At 40.6% G+C, this 15,939-nt stretch overlaps 1 protein-coding gene across 2 annotated transcripts in view; it reads right to left on the reverse strand.

Moving 5' to 3' along the window:
- The window catches only part of FANCC (FA complementation group C), a 269,767-nt gene that overhangs the window by 10,216 nt on the left and 243,612 nt on the right, over nt 1-15,939 (reverse strand). Inside the window, exons 13-14 of one of the 2 annotated variants that reach the window (XM_073670976.1) lie at nt 14,620-14,794; nt 8,601-8,807 (exon numbers count right to left, since the gene is read on the reverse strand). In XM_073670976.1, coding sequence (XP_073527077.1) covers nt 8,601-8,807; nt 14,620-14,794 — 382 coding nt within the window. The remainder of the gene's footprint in view (nt 1-8,600; nt 8,808-14,619; nt 14,795-15,939) is intronic. The other variant, XM_073670977.1, reaches the window with a different exon arrangement.

Consider the following 15,939-nt stretch of genomic DNA (forward strand, 5'->3'; position numbering starts at 1 on the left):
CGGGATCTGGGGCCGAGTGAGGGCTTATTTTTTGAGCGCTGGGCTGTCGTTTTTATGGATATAATTTTGGGGTAGATCCAATGTTTTGATCGCCCGTTATTGCAATATTACAGCGACCAAAAAAATGTAATTCTGGCGTTTAGAATTTTTTTCTTGTTACGCCGTTTACCACTCGGATTAATTCTTCTTTCATATTGATAGAGCGGGTGATTCTGAACGCGGTGATACCAAATATGTGTATGTGCTTTTTTTTTTAAATTATTTTATTTTGAATGGGGCGTGATTTAAACTTTTATATATTTTTTTAATATTTTTAAAAACATTTTTTTTTACACTTAGGCTAAGTGCCCACGTTGCGGAACTGAAGCATATTTTTTACGCTTCTCCCTGGCGGGAAAATCGCATGCGGATTTTACATGCGGTTTTCCCACCAGGTAGAAGCGTTTGTGAGGCGTCTTTGCATGCATTTCCGCATGCGGGTTATCAAGCACTTCTCCAAGTGATTTAAGCATCACTTGGAAAAGTGCTTGACAACTTGTTCACACTATATAAATCCATGCAACCGGCATGGATTTATATAGTGTGACCAAGTAATAGTTAAAAAAAAGAATCAGAATGGTAAAAAATAAAAAAATAAAGTTTATACTCACCTACCGATGCATTCTCTGCCCCGTCCGGAGGCTTGAGCGGCTCACGCTGTTGTGTGCAGGACCTGCGGTGACGTCATTGAGTCATGTGATGGGTCACATGACTCAATGACGTGGCAGGTCCTTCACACAACAGCGCGACGGAGGGAAAACATCAGAAGATAAGTATAAACTTTATTTTATTCTTTTTTTTACAGGTTCTTTGGTACCCAGGTCTGGATGAGAGTCTCCTCTCCTCCAGACTTGGGTACCATCCGCATGCGGAAACACAATATTAATGAACATGCTGCGGATTTTTGACCGCAGCATATACGCTGCGGAAAAATCCGCAGCATGGGCATTGACATTGCGGAATGCCATTGGGGACCATGGGGTGCGGATATACATGCGTTTTACAAGCGTTTACGCTGCGGAAATTCCGCAGAATATAAGCTTGTAATATGCAACGTGGGTACGCAGCCTTACTGCATGCTTCAATAGTCTCCATAGGAGACTAGAAGCAGCAGTTGTCTGATTGCTTCTACTGCATACAGGCGATGAGCAGATCTCCTGTATGCAGGAGAAATGCTCCTGTGCTATGAGCGCTGACCACTAGGTGGCGCTTATAGCTAGCGAGACATGACAACCACAGGGGTCTGCTGCATACCCTGGGTTGTCATGCCAACCCATCGGTGACGCACGATCACGTGACGGGGTCAAAGATGGGTGGGGCCTAGGACGCGCTTCCCGGAAGCGCGAGTTAAATGCCGCTGTCAGAGATTGACAGCGGCATTTAACTAGTTAACAGCCGTGGGTGGATCGCGATTCCACCCGCGGCTGTTGCGGGCAGATGTCAGCTGTAAGAATCAGCTTACATGTGCCTGGTTCAGTGCGGGCTCACTGCCGGAGCCCCCGCTGAACCCGCCTTTCCGTCCTGGTGCGTACTATTACTGACCAGGTCAGAAAAGGGTTAAGACAAAACTTAATGCAGAAAGACCCAAAACAAACAACAACTGAAGTCAGCTGCAGTAAAGGCTGCCGAAGCATCACAAAGGAGGAAACCCAGCGTTCGGTGACGTCCACAGCTACCGAACTTCAGGCAGTCATTGTCTGCAAAGGATTCTCTACAGGTATTACAAATGAACATCTTATTTATGGTAAAGTTATGAAATGAGGAGGCTCTGTAGAAAAATGGTTGAACGTTTCACAGGATATTTTTGTACAACCCCTTTAAATTAAACCTAAAAGTCTACACTTCAATTGCATCTCGGTTGTTTCATTTTAACCCCTTAAGGGCGGACCCAATTATGTCCTTAATGACCGGGCCAAATTTTGCAATTCTGACCAGTGTCAATTTATGAGCTAATAACTCTGGAACGCTTCAACGGATCCCACTGATTCTGAGATTGTTTTTTCGTGACATATTGTACTTCATGATAGTTGTAAAATTTCTTCAATAAGACTTGCATTTACTTGTGAAAAAATTGGAAATTTAGTGAAAATTTTTCAATTTTCAAACTTTAAATTTTCATGCCCTTAAATCAGAGAGATATGTCACACAAAATAGTTAATAAATAACATTTCCCACATGTGTACTTTACATCAGAACAATTTTGGAACCCAAATTTTTTTTTGTTCGGAAGTTAAGGGTTAAAAGTTGACCAGAGATTTCTCATTTTCCAACAAAATTTACAAAACCATTTTTTTTAGGGACTACATCACATATGAAGTCACTTTGAGAGATCTATACGACAGAAAATACCCAAAAGTGACACCATTCTAGAAACTGCACCCCTCAAGGTGCTCAATATCACATTCAAGAAGTTTATTAACCCTTTATGAGCTTCACAGGAACTGAAGCAACGTGGAAGGAAAAAATGAACATTTAACTTTTTTTCACAAAATGTTTACTTCAGACCCAATTTTTTTATTTTCACGAGGGTAATGAGAGAAAATGGACCACAAAATTTTTTTCTGCAATTTCTCCTGAGCACGCCGATATCCCATATGTGGGGGAAAACCACTGTTTTGGCGCACGGCAGGGTTCGGAAGGGAAGGAGCACCATTTGACTTTTTGAATGTAAAATTTGATTGAATAATTAGCGGACGCCATGTCGTGTTTGGGGAGCCCCTGATGTGCCTAAACAGTGGAAACACCCCACAAGTGACTTCATTTTGTAAACTAGATCCCTCAGGGAACATTTCTAGATGTGTGGCGAGTACCGTGAACCGCCAGGTGCTTCAAAGAAGTTTATAACGTAGAGCCGTGAAATTAAGAAATCAAATTTTTTCACACAAAAATTTACTTTTAGTCCCATTTTTTTATTTTCACAAGGGTAACAGGAGAAAATAGACCCCAAAATTTGTTGTGCAATTGCTCTTGAGTATGGACATACCCTATATGTAGAGGAAAACTATTGTTTGGGCTCACAGCAGGGCTTGGAAAGGAAGGAGTTACGTTCGGAACGCAGACTTTGACGGAATGGTCTGCGGGTGTCATGTTGCGTTTGGAGAGCCCCTGATGTGCCTAAACAGTGGAACCCCATTTTGGAAACTACACCCCTCAAGGATTTTATCCAGAGGTATAGTGAGCATTTTGAACCGACAGGTACTACACAGAATTTGTTAAAATTAGGTCGTCATACTGAAAATTTTCATTTTTTTCATGAAAATGCAGTTTTAGCCCCAAACTTATAATTTTTGGAATGGATAATAGAAGAAAATGGACCCTATAATTTGTTATGCTATTTCTCCCGAACGCAATGATGCCACATATGACATAATAAGTTACTGTTAGGCCACACGTCAGGGCTGAGAAGGAAGTAGCACTATTTGACTTTTGGAGCATAGATTTTGGTAGAATAGTTTGTGGGTGACATTTGTTGAGCCCCTAAGGTGCCAGAACAGCAGAAAAACCCCATACGTGACCCCATTGTAGAAATTACACATCTCAATGAATTCATCTACTGCTGCAGTGACTATTATGTAACATCCACGCCAGCCTTTATTCTGGAGAATTGCAAATATGCCAGTTTAGTGCCCATACATTATGCCCCCATAAAGTGCATTGGCCCCATACATTTCGCCTCTTGACACACACCCTATAAATTAAGTGCTCTCCCCGCTACAATAATACCAGACATGTGTCTGCTTACTGAGGTTTAGGCACAGTGGGGCTCAAAAGGAGGAGGCATTTGGATTTGGGAGCACAGAATTCACTGGATTTTATTTGAGGGGCAGGAGCCATGTCGCTTTGCCAGAGTCATTGTTCTACCAGTAACGTGGGACCCCCTCCCTATAGTCCAGTGACAGATGACGGACCTGAGAGGGGGCTGGTTTTGTGTGGGATAAATTAGGGGTTTTATTGGTAACATTTTGGGGTACATAATTTTTGATTTCTTCCAGAATAAGACTGGATCGCCAGTCTACGCTGAGCACTTACGACGTAGTTTCCGTGTAAATCCCACAAAAATGTGATTCAGACAAAACCCCCAATGGAACCACCCACCAAAAAGAGGCAGATGGAGACACTTTGGAGCCCGTTTGACGTCGACTCTTGTGGTCAGCATCTTTTTAGGTGCACACAGATCTGTGGTTGTCCACACTTGTGCGCTAAAATAAAAGCCTAAAATGATGGTACGCCGCTGAAACAGAGACCAGTCCAAAGGGACGCCATCAGCTTCATAAGTGAGTGGCTCCATCTGGGTATTTTGTCTGAATTGCGGTTTTGGTGAATTTACACGGAAACCCCGATTTAAGCGCTCAGCGAAGAGCGCAGGATAAACGTGAGCCGAGCCTTATTCCAATTTTTTTTTAGAGGCAGAATGAAGAAATAGACAACAGTACTAGAATAGTTATTATTATTTTTTCACAGTTCACCGTGTGGTATAAGTGATAAGGCAGATTTATTCTTCGAGTCAAAGCGATTACAGCGGTACCAGATTTGTATGTTTTTTTTTTTAGGTTTTGTTGCCATCGCAGTAAAAATGTTTTTTTTGTTTTTTAATAAAAAGTACCGTATTTTTTGGACTATAAGACGCACCGGACCATAAGACGCACCTAGGTTTTAGAGGAGGAAAACACCATTACCCTGGTATGTATGATACCCCTCATCCTTACACTGGTATGTATGATACCCCTCAAGCTTACACTGGTATGTATGATCCCCCTCATCCTTATCCTGGTATGTATGATCCCCTCATCCTTATACCGGTATGTATGATCCCCTCATCCTTATACCGGTATGTATGATCCCCTCATCCTTATACCGGTATGTATGATCCCACTCATCCTTATCCTGGTATGTATGGCCCCCTCATCCTTACCCTGGTATGTATGGCCCCCTCATCCTTACCCTGGTATGCATGGTCCCCCTAATCCCAATCATGCTGCACATAAAAAAATAAAAACACTCCTACTCACCTCTCTTCTCTCTCCTCCAGCGCTGCGTCCTGTCTGCCCACACTGATCTCATGTGAGCCGCGCATGGCATCATTGCCATGCGCGGCTCACAAGGAGAGATCAGCTGTCGGAAATCACTGCTCCCCACGCCGGGACTGTGTACACGGGGAGCAGTGACTTCATGCTCCTTAATAGCCGGCCCAAAGTGTATCCGCAGCGCGGCTCCTGCTGCTGCCGGGCGATGGCGTGTGCCCGCTATTAAAGGGCATGAATATTCACCCCCTCCCCATGCCATGGGCGTGGAGAGGGGGTGAATATTCATGCCCTTTAATAGCGGGCACACTTGATTGCCCGGCAGTAGCCGCGCTGCGGATACACTGTGTGCCGCTATTAAGGAGCATGAATATTCAGTTTCTTTAGCAGCGGGGACAGTGTACGCTGCAGTTTAGGCTCCACCGCAACTGCTCCCCCCACACCACACACAGTAAATATATAAGATATATATACAGTGGGTACGGAAAGTATTCAGACCCCTTTAAATTTTTCACTCTTTGTTTCATTGCAGCCATTTGGTAAATTCTAAAAAGTTCATTTTTTTCTCATTTCTCAAGTACACTCTGCACCCCATCTTGACTGAAAAAAAACAAATGTAGAAATTTTTGCAAATTTATTAAAAAAGAAAAACTGAAGTATCACATGGTCATAAGTATTCAGACCCTTTGCTCAGTATTGAGTAGAAGCACCCTTTTGAGCTAGTACAGCCATGAGTCTTCTTGGGAATGATGCAAAAAGTTTTTCACACCTGGATTTGGGGATCCTCTGCCATTCTTCCTTGCAGATCCTCTCCAGTTCCATCAGGTTGGATGGTGAACGTTGGTGTACAGCCATTTTCAGGTCTCTCCAGAGATGCTCAATTGGCTAGGCTGGGCTAGTCAAGAATGGTCACAGAGTTGTTCTGAAGCCACTCCTTTGTTATTTTAGCTGTGTGCTTAGGGTCATTGTCTTGTTGGAAGGTGAACCTTCAGCCAAGTCTGAGGTCCAGAGCACTCTGGAAGAGGTTTTCATCCAGGATATCTCTGTACTTGGCCGCATTCATGTTTCTTTCAATTGCAACCAGTCATCCTGTCCCTGCAGCTGAAAAACAACCCCATAGCATGATGCTGCCACCACCATGTTTCACTGTTGGAATTGTATTGGGCAGGTGATGAGCAGTGCCTGGTTTTCTCCACACATACCGCTTAGATTTATCACTAAAAAGTTCTATCTTCGTCTCATCAGACCATAGAATCTTATTTCTCATAGTCTGGGAGTCCTTCATGTGTTTTTGAGCAAACTCTATGCGAGCTTTCATATGTCTTGCACTGAGGACAGGCTTTCATCGGGCCACTCTGCCATAAAGGCCCTACTGGTGGAGGGCTGCAGTGATAGTTGACTTTGTGGAACTTTCTCCCATCTCCCTACTGCATCTCTGGAGCTCAGCCACAGTGATCTTGGGGTTCCTCTTTACCTCTCTCACCAAGGCTCTTCTCCCATGATTGCTCAGTTTGGCTGGATGGCCAGGTCTAGGAAGACTTTTGGTGGTCCCAAACTTTTTCCATTTAAGGATTATGGAGGCCACTGTGCTGTTAGGAACCTTACATAATGCAGAAATTCTTTTGTAACCTTGGCCAGATCTGTGTCTTGCCACAATTCTGTCTCTGAGCTCCTTGGGCAGTTCCTTTGAGCTCATGAGTCTCATTTGGTCTGACATGCACTGTGATCTGTGTGGTCTTATATAGACAGGTGTGTGCCTTTCCAAATCAAGTCCTATCAGTTTAATAAAACACAGCTGGACTCCAATGAAGGAGTAGAACCATCTCAAGGAGGATCACAAGGAAATGGACAGCATGTGACTTAAATAAGGGTGTCTGAGCAAAGGGTCTGAATACTTATGACCATGTGATATTTCAGTTTTTCTTTTTTAATAAATTTGCAAAAATTTCTACATTTCTGTTTTTTTTCAGTCAAAATGGGGTGCAGAGTGTACTTTATTGAGAAAAAAAATGAACTTTTTAGAATTTACAAAATGGCTGCAATGAAACAAAGAGTAAAAAATTTAAAGGGGTCTGAATACTTTCCGTACCCACTGTATACCCCCCCCCAACATTCGTACTATTAGACACACCCCCCATTTTCCTCCAAAATTTTGGAGAAAAAATTGCGTTTTATAGTCCGAAAAATACGGTAGTTATTTTCGTCGCCATATTCTGAGAGCTGTAACTTTTTTATTTTTTGTTGAACAGAGCTATATGATGGCTTATTTTTTGCGGGACGAGTTGCAGAGTTTTTTGGTACCATTTTGGGACACACAGTAATTTTTGATCGCTTTTTATTCAGATTTTTTTAGATACAGAATGAACAAAAACCAGCAATTCAGTTATTGCTTTTACTTTTTGCGCCATTCACCGTGTGGTAAAAGTGATGAGATCTATATGTCCGCCAAGTCAGTATGATTACAGCGATACCAGATTTATATTTTTTTTATGCTTTGCTATTTTTTACAGACTAAATACAGTATTTTACAAAAAAGAATTTGATTTTGCATCGTCGCATTCTGAGTGCTGTAACATTTTTATTTTTTTGCTGAATGAGCCATATTATGGCTTGTTTTTTGTGGAATGGTTTGGTGTTATTTGTATAATTTTTTTTTACATACGACTTTTTGATCACTTTTTATTCACTTTTTTGTGAATCAGTATGATGAAAAAGCGTCATTTTTTTTTTTTTTACAGCATTCGCCAAATGAACTAAATAATGCAACAGTTTTATAGATTGGGTTGTTCCGGACGCGGCAATAGCAATTGTGTGTATGTTTTTTCGTTTATTTTTGTTTTATCACAAACACTGAGTTTTGAGTGGCGAAACGGATTTTAGTGATTTTGGTCCACTTTGTGTGTGTTTTTTTTTTAACTTTTTTACACATTTTATTTAACTTTTGTTTTACTTTTTCACCAAGTCACACTGTTGGACATGTGTGATTGTCACTTTGATAGCTGGTCTCATACTCTGCAGTACCTCTCAGTGAGTCATGTCTGACTCGCTGGATCTCACAGGCCACCGTACCCTGGGATCATCACATGATCTCAGGGTACCATGGTAACCATCGGGACCCGCGATTTTCATCGTGGGGGTCCGATGGTTACTAAGAGGGTCGCAAGGGGTTAATCGGCCCCAATCTGCATCGAGACCGACCAGGGCCAATACTGCAGGATGTCAGCTGTTATATACAGCTGACATACGTAGGAATTGCCGCCGCCGGGCGGCGCTATTTACTTATTCCACAGCGACACATTTTAACAGCGCTGTGGAATAAGTACCCTTAATGACCGCCGTAAAAATGCGTTACGGTGGTCATTAAAGGGTTAAATAAAAAATAGTGGCATGCAAAGCGCAAATCATGCAGATTCAGTCACTGTCCAAATATTTTTGGACCTAACTGTATATTATAATAATATAAAGTGTTTTACTAGCCACTAGACCAAAAGTAGTGATTGCTTCTGGCAACATGAATACTTGTTACACATTGACACTCACATGAGAAATACAGTCCTTGGCGACACTCTGACACTCAGGACAGAATAGAATGAAAGTGACACAGAGATGTCTAATCAACTGCAGCGTACATGGATGCCATGTATTTGATTTTTTTTCATCAGCAAACATTTTATGAAATGACATGGAACAGATGGATGAACTTCTTCGGAGTGATACGAAGCATTCATAAACCTCTTTAGCTTCAACCTAAAAAAAGATAACACATTACAATGATTAATATGTTTTAGTGATAGCAAGACTTCAAATATGTAGACATCTCTAGAAAAAAACTTCTGTAACTGGCTCATTCCAAATGAGGGATTAGTGACTGCTGAAATCCATGTTAGAAAGTCAGTAGACCATTCACTTCTAGAAGGAAAGGCAGATTTTAGGCATTAGTGCACATGAGTTGACATTTAATTCTGAAAAGGCAAAAAGTGAAGGCTAGGCATTCCTTTAGTGTCTACAATTAAGCTGTCAGGGCATTTAGCCAGAATGTTTTTTTCTAAACGAAGAAACCGATGAAAGAGTCATTATGGATTGCAAGGTTGAAACCTGAAAATAGGAACGTTTGGAAAGAGGAAATTTTGGACTGAGTACAAGGTATATAGAAGACCGATTTGGATAAATTATATAACAAAATAACATTACATCATTACATTGAAATTCCACAATTTTAAGAAATGCGTTCTGCTAATCTTCAATGAGAAGGTATTAACCTAGGTTTTTATAACAGCATGAAAAAATACAACAGTTTTATCAAGGAGTAACATCAAATTAACTAGTAATTGTGTCTGATGTACTCAAATCTATATACAGGCACTGGATCTTGCAGGGGGGCAAGATGAATTCTATTAGGTATCAGAAAATCCTAAGAGAATGCATCATGAATTATTCTGTGAGGAAGCTGAAGTCTGGATGGCATTGGACCTTCCAACAGAATGATCCCAAACATACTTCAATAATCACCGAGGCTTCATTTCAGAAGAAGTCCTGGAAGATTCAGGAGCTGCCGTCACGGTCGTTAAGACTTGAACCCCATAGAAAATCTTTGGTGAGATTTCAATAAGACATTTGCAGCACACAAACCCAAGAAATTTAGTGTACTGGAGGCCACTGCCCATGAGAAGAGGGCTAAGATTTTTCACGAACATGGCCAAAATCTGGTGTCTGGCTCTGCATCATGTCTGCAGCAGGTCACAACAGCCAAAATGTGCTGTAATAAGCACTAAAGACACTTGTCATAAAGGGATTGAATAATTTTGAGATGGTAGTTATCATTAAAAGCGGCATTTTGTGTTGAATTTGGAGAAACGACTTTATATTAGATGAATTGATCTTTGACTGATTTTAAAAAAACAGAACGTTTGTAAATTGTAATAATAAACTTAATGGGAGGGGGTGTGAATAATTTTGAATGCAACTGTACATTGTCACTTTCTGTATTCATATAAATCAACACACACACTTTATACAGTGGATTCAGTAAGATTAAACTGACATTAGTACTGTGGACAATAAGCTCTATTCTTACGTCTGGAAAAATAGTTGGAAAATAAAGTAATATTCTGGCTGCAAAAATGGTAATTTAGAGGTCACAAAAAAGCCTTTGGTATTACATATAAGAAGTGTGTTTCTCTACACTTACAGTCCTGCTCATCATTATTGGCACCCATGAAGTTTAAGTACATAATGTGGAATATCTCCTGAAAAAATGAAATCAAGTGAAACAATTTTCTTGTGTAGAGCACTCGTGTTAAATACAAAAGAGCAAATGATAATAATTTAAAACAAAAAACAATGGGAGGGAAAAATAGAAAAACCTAAAGCTTGCTGTGCCACTGTTATTAGCACCCTTTACATTAATTTAGTATGGAAACACATTTTGACTCGCCTGTGGTAAATCACAAAAGAGATTATTCTGTGATTGTCGGTGCCCTTGTGACATGAATTAGCCCATAAATGATGACTTCAGTGTTTTAAAAAGCCACATAGTAGGCCCTGTTCCTTTATCACAATGGTGAAGACAAAGGAGCTGTCTGAGGACATCAGAACTGCTATTCTTAGCAAAGACAAGACTTCTAAAGGGTATAAGGTCATCTCCAAAGACCTTGGTATCCCAGTTTCAACAGTGCGCAATGTTATTAAGAAGTTTCCCAAGCATGGAACTGTCAAGAATCTCCCTGGATGTGGGGGAAAGAGGAAAATTGACAAGAGATGTCTTCGAAGGTTGGTGCGTATGGTGGAAAAAACACCACGTCAAACATCCAAAGACCTGAAGGCCAACCTGGAACAGTCTGGGGGTCATGGCTTCAACAAGTACCATACGCCGCACACTAAACCAAGCAGAGCTTTATGGGCGAAGGCCAAGGAAGAAACCATTGCTCAAGAAAAGACATAAAAAGAAATGACTGATCTTTGCCAAAGAATACCTTGGCAAACCACAATCCTTCTGTGGACAGATGAAACAAAAATAGAGGCAATGCAAAGTAACAGTTTGCTTACAGACGGCACAATGAAGCTTATAAGGACAAGAATATGTTAGATGAATCAAGATATAAATCACTCTGTGTAATGGTGCACATAAAGGAAACCACTCCTTAATCACATAGAAAAGAACACGTTACCAACAGTTAAGCATGGTGGAGGATCCATTATGCTGTGGGGTTGCTTTGCTGCATCTGGTATTGGAGGCCTTGACGGTATCACAGGAATCATGGAATCAGAGAATTATCAAGTGTATGAAAACTTGGCTTGATTCTCGAAGATCATGGGTCCTCCAGCAAGACAATGACCCAAAGCACACATCCAAAAGTACACAGGAATGGTTGAAAAAGAAAAAATTGACTGTTTTAAAATGGCCAGCAATGAGTCCTGACCTCAATCCCATTGAAAATCTTTGGGATGAGCTGAAATCTGCCATTGGGAAAAAGAACCCTGCAAACATTCAAGAGCTTAAAGGGAATCTGTCACCACTTTGGAGTTATCAGACCTCTACTATGGCCATACAGGGTATAGAAAAGTAAATCTATACATATATATATTTGATTGCAGAGATAAGCGCTTTAATCAACTCTATTTTGTACAGGCTTGGCGTCCGGGGGATGCCAAGCAATCCTCGCCTATGTGCTTATTATTCCCCCAAATCCCCACCTATATGCTTAATTATCAAATTCCCCGCCTCCCCTGCACGTCACAGGTCCCTGTGCCAGGCCCTGTGACATGCACTGTCCTCCCTGACTTCCCGGGCATGCGCAAAGCGCCGCACACATAGAGCGCGCTTTGCTTCATCCCGGCCCCGTCTGCCTGTGCACTGCACTGCACTGCAGGGTTCTATTGCGCAGGCGCCGGTAAGAGACAGTGAATCCCTGTCGCCTGGGGCGGGGATTGCTTGGCATCCACTGGACGCCAAGCCAGTACAAAACAGAATTGATTAAAGCGCTTTTCTCTGCAATCATACCTCTACTATGGGCCATAGAGGTGTGTATAGATTTACTTTTCTATACCCTGTATGGCCATAGTAGAGGTCTGATAACTCCAAAGTGGTGACAGATTCCCTTTAAACAAACTGCACAGGAAAAGTGGGAGAAAATTCCAGCTGAGAAGTGCAAGAAGCTTATAGATGGCTACAAGAAACGTTAGGAGGCCGTCAGCAATGTAAAAAAAAAAAAGTGTAAAACCAAGTATTAATTAGGGGTGCCTTTATTGCTGTACATGCTGTTAATTCTGTTTCTTCTTTGAAATCGCAACATGGAAGTTGAAAAACAATGTTTTATTTTTGTATTACTTTGGACCACTAATTAAAAAATCCTGAGGATATAACTTTCGTACATTTCCATTTATTTCTGAAGATATTGTACAGTCTATGAAAAAAAAATGAAGGGGTGCCAATAATGGTGAGCTGCACTGTATGGCAACCTATGTGCTCTGACCGATGTAGCATAGTGCTCAGTGCACATCTTTTCACTTTGGTCTGCCAGTGTAAACAGGCATTTAAACGGCCGCCAATGAGCAAAAGTTTACCGATCTGCAGTCGTATCGTGTCGCCGGTTGGTCCATGTAAACAGACCATTACTATGAGACCTAGAAGAGACTACCTTAAACACATACCTTTTGAAAAGCAATGAATGCATGGAGCTGCATGTCCCTAATCGGATTACTTTACATTTAATTTGATTAACTCTTATGTAAAAATGGAAATAATGCTGAACAACTACTGCACTTACTAAATTATGAAACATTATCATGGGTGGTCCGTAGATTTAACAAATTCAAGTCAGTGCTGGGAAAAGCTAACATCATAAATACATGCACAAATAAAGCTCTCATACACACATTCTTTGAATGCATAAACAGAATGAATGCAACCATTTTATTTTTAGAGTTTAGCTTAGAAGAAATTTCGGAATTGAGCCACTTTCTATGCCCATGAAAATGTCTCTGCCACTTCTTGCTAGCAGTATTTGCTTCAAAGCCTAAATATACATATATAAGTGAAATACTTAGCTCAGAAAGGATGGCCATGCCCCTGTTTGTACAAAGTACAAGAAATTAAAGCAAAACCAACAAAATGAGCTGGTATACGTGCAAGTGTAAGGCTATGTGCCCACGTTGCGGACCTGAAGCATATTTTTTACGCTTCTCCCTGGCGGGAAAATCGCATGCGGATATTACATGCGGTTTTCCCGCCAGGTAGAAGCGTTTGTGAGGCGTCTTTGCATGCATTTCCGCATGCGGGTTATCAAGCACTTCTCCAAGCATCACTTGGAAAAGTGCTTGACAACTTGTTCAGAATGGTAAAAAATAAAAAAATAAACTTTATACTCACCTTCTGATGCATTCTCTGCCCCGTCCGGAGTCTTGAGCGGCTCACGCTGTTGTGTGCAGGACCTGCGGTGACGTCATTGAGTCATGTGGTGGGTCACATGACTCAATGACGTGGCAGGTCCTTCAGACAACAGCGCGACGGAGGGAAAACATCAGAAGATAAGTATAAACTTTATTTTATTCTTTTTTTTACAGGTTCTTTGGTACCCAGGTCTGGAGGAGAGTCTCCTCTCCTCCAGACTTGGGTACCATCCGCACATTGATTCCGCAGCGCTTCCGCAAAATTAATGAACATGCTGCGGATTTTTGACTGCAGCATATACGCTGCGGAAAAATCCGCAGCATGGGCATTGACATTGCGGAATGCCATTGGGGACCATGGGGTGCGGATCTACATGCGTTTTTCAAGCGTTTACGCTGCGGAAATTCCGCAGCATATACGCTTGAAAAACGCTACGTGGGCACACAGCCTAAGAGCATGTTCATGCTGTGACCATTTCAGACAAGCCCCAAGAAAAAAACAAAATGAGCCCTACAACAAGTAAATAAAGAAAATAAAAAGTATTTCATCTGTATAGCTTCCCATGGGTGGGTGTCTCAGTCGGGACCCTGTCCCGCTCAGCCCTTTTTCACACTGAAGTCGTTTGACACAAGTTAAGTTTTTAATACTAGAGACAGGACAGGACCTTCCCAATTGGGTGCACCTTGACGTGGTGGGATGGTTTTTATGTTTTTTTTTAAATTAAAATAGCGTTAAGTACCCTATGTTATTTACTTGCTCTAGTGTATATGCTCTTTTTTTTCTTGGGTTTGGTGTTTGAAGTGGCCACAGTGTGAACGTGATCTTACACTTTGCACGTATTTGAGCTTATAGTGCGGCTCATTTCTTTGTTTTTTCCTTTATCCTACTAATGGGAATTTTGACAGTGTTAAACGTATAGAAGTGTCCTACAGCCTATGTACTGTATGTAATTGAGAAGGAATTTATGAAGCCAGGAATCCTCCACTTTATTACTCTATGAAATGCAACTACAAACTTTGGATAATTGCTAGAATTTAAGATTAACCTTAAAGAAATGACTTGACTTGTAAATATACTACACACTATTGAAACAGTGAAACGCGAATTACACAATGAGGATCCTCACATTTTTTTGTGCCAAACACAGACTTGCTTTGGAGCACAACCTACCATTGTTCTACCTCTGCTTTGGCTCTCATTGCATGGATTGTAGTAAAATGCCAGAAGCCACAGCAGGTCGTCTGAAATTTCAGGGTCTGACGTCAACAGCTGCTCTGCTGCTATGTCCACCCATCCTCCTAAACGGATTAGCAAAAACCAGGATTGAAAGACATTCTCGTGAGATCTGGAAAAGAATCAAATGAGTCACTACAGAGTGGAAAAGCTAATCTAAAAAAATATTAGGAAAAACATCTATTCTTTATCTGATGTTCTCTACAGGGCACATGCTACACATTAAAATCTCTTTCAAGCTACAATCATGTGGTCAGGCATGCATCATATTAAAAAAGAGAATAACATAGTAACACACGGGTAAATGAACACAAGACATACAGCCTAAAATTGGTTTCTAGATTCAACTGACCATGTCTCCATTTCCTTATCACTATAGTACTGCTAATGCATTCTATATTTCATATTGCTTTCCCACTATGCATCTGACAGCTGCAAGGTATGTTAATCACTTAAAGACCAGGGACTTTTTTATGGTTTTGTTTTTTCATCCCCTTGTTCCAAGAGCCATAACATTTTTATTTTTCTGTTGACATAGCTGTATGAGGGCTTGTTTTTTAGTGAGGCTAGCTGTAGCTTTGAATGAAATTATTTCCTTTACAATGCAATGTAATGGAAAATGGGAAAAAAAATCCCAAGTATGGTGTAACTGTGAAAAAACACAAATCTACCATTGTTTTTTTAGGTTTTGTTTTTACAATATTTATTCGGTGGTAAAAATGACCTGGCAAAATGTTTCTCCAGTTCAGTGCGATTACAGCGATAACCAGCTTCTTTATTATTATTATTTTAGTGTGTAAAAATTTTCTGAAATTTGTAATTATGTATGTGTCGGCATTTTCTGAGACACGTAACGTTCTTATTTTTCCATCGATAGAGCTGTGTGATGGCTTTTTTTTTGCACCCTAAGCTGACATTTTATTGATACCATTTTGGGGACATATAACACTTTTATTGTTTGTTATAGCTACAACTGAAAAATAGCAATTATAGTGTTCTATTTTTTCTTCTTTTTGGTGTTTAACATATAGTTTAAATAATTTTTAATTTTAATAGATCTGACTTTTTGGGACACGACCATAGCATATGTTTATTTTTTTAACTGCATTATTTCTTTATGTTTGAAGCAAGAAACTTTTTTTTTTACTAGATTTTTTAGACAAATTGAACATGTGATCGGTCGATTGCTTATCTATATACTACAATACCATAGTATTAGTGAATAGTATTAATGAATACCGCGAATTTGTGATTCCC

The sequence above is a fragment of the Phyllobates terribilis genome, unplaced genomic scaffold, assembly GCF_046119375.1.
Source record: "Phyllobates terribilis strain yellow unplaced genomic scaffold, ASM4611937v1 Scaffold_1__5_contigs__length_1240528914, whole genome shotgun sequence".
Lineage (NCBI taxonomy): Eukaryota > Metazoa > Chordata > Amphibia > Anura > Dendrobatidae > Phyllobates > Phyllobates terribilis.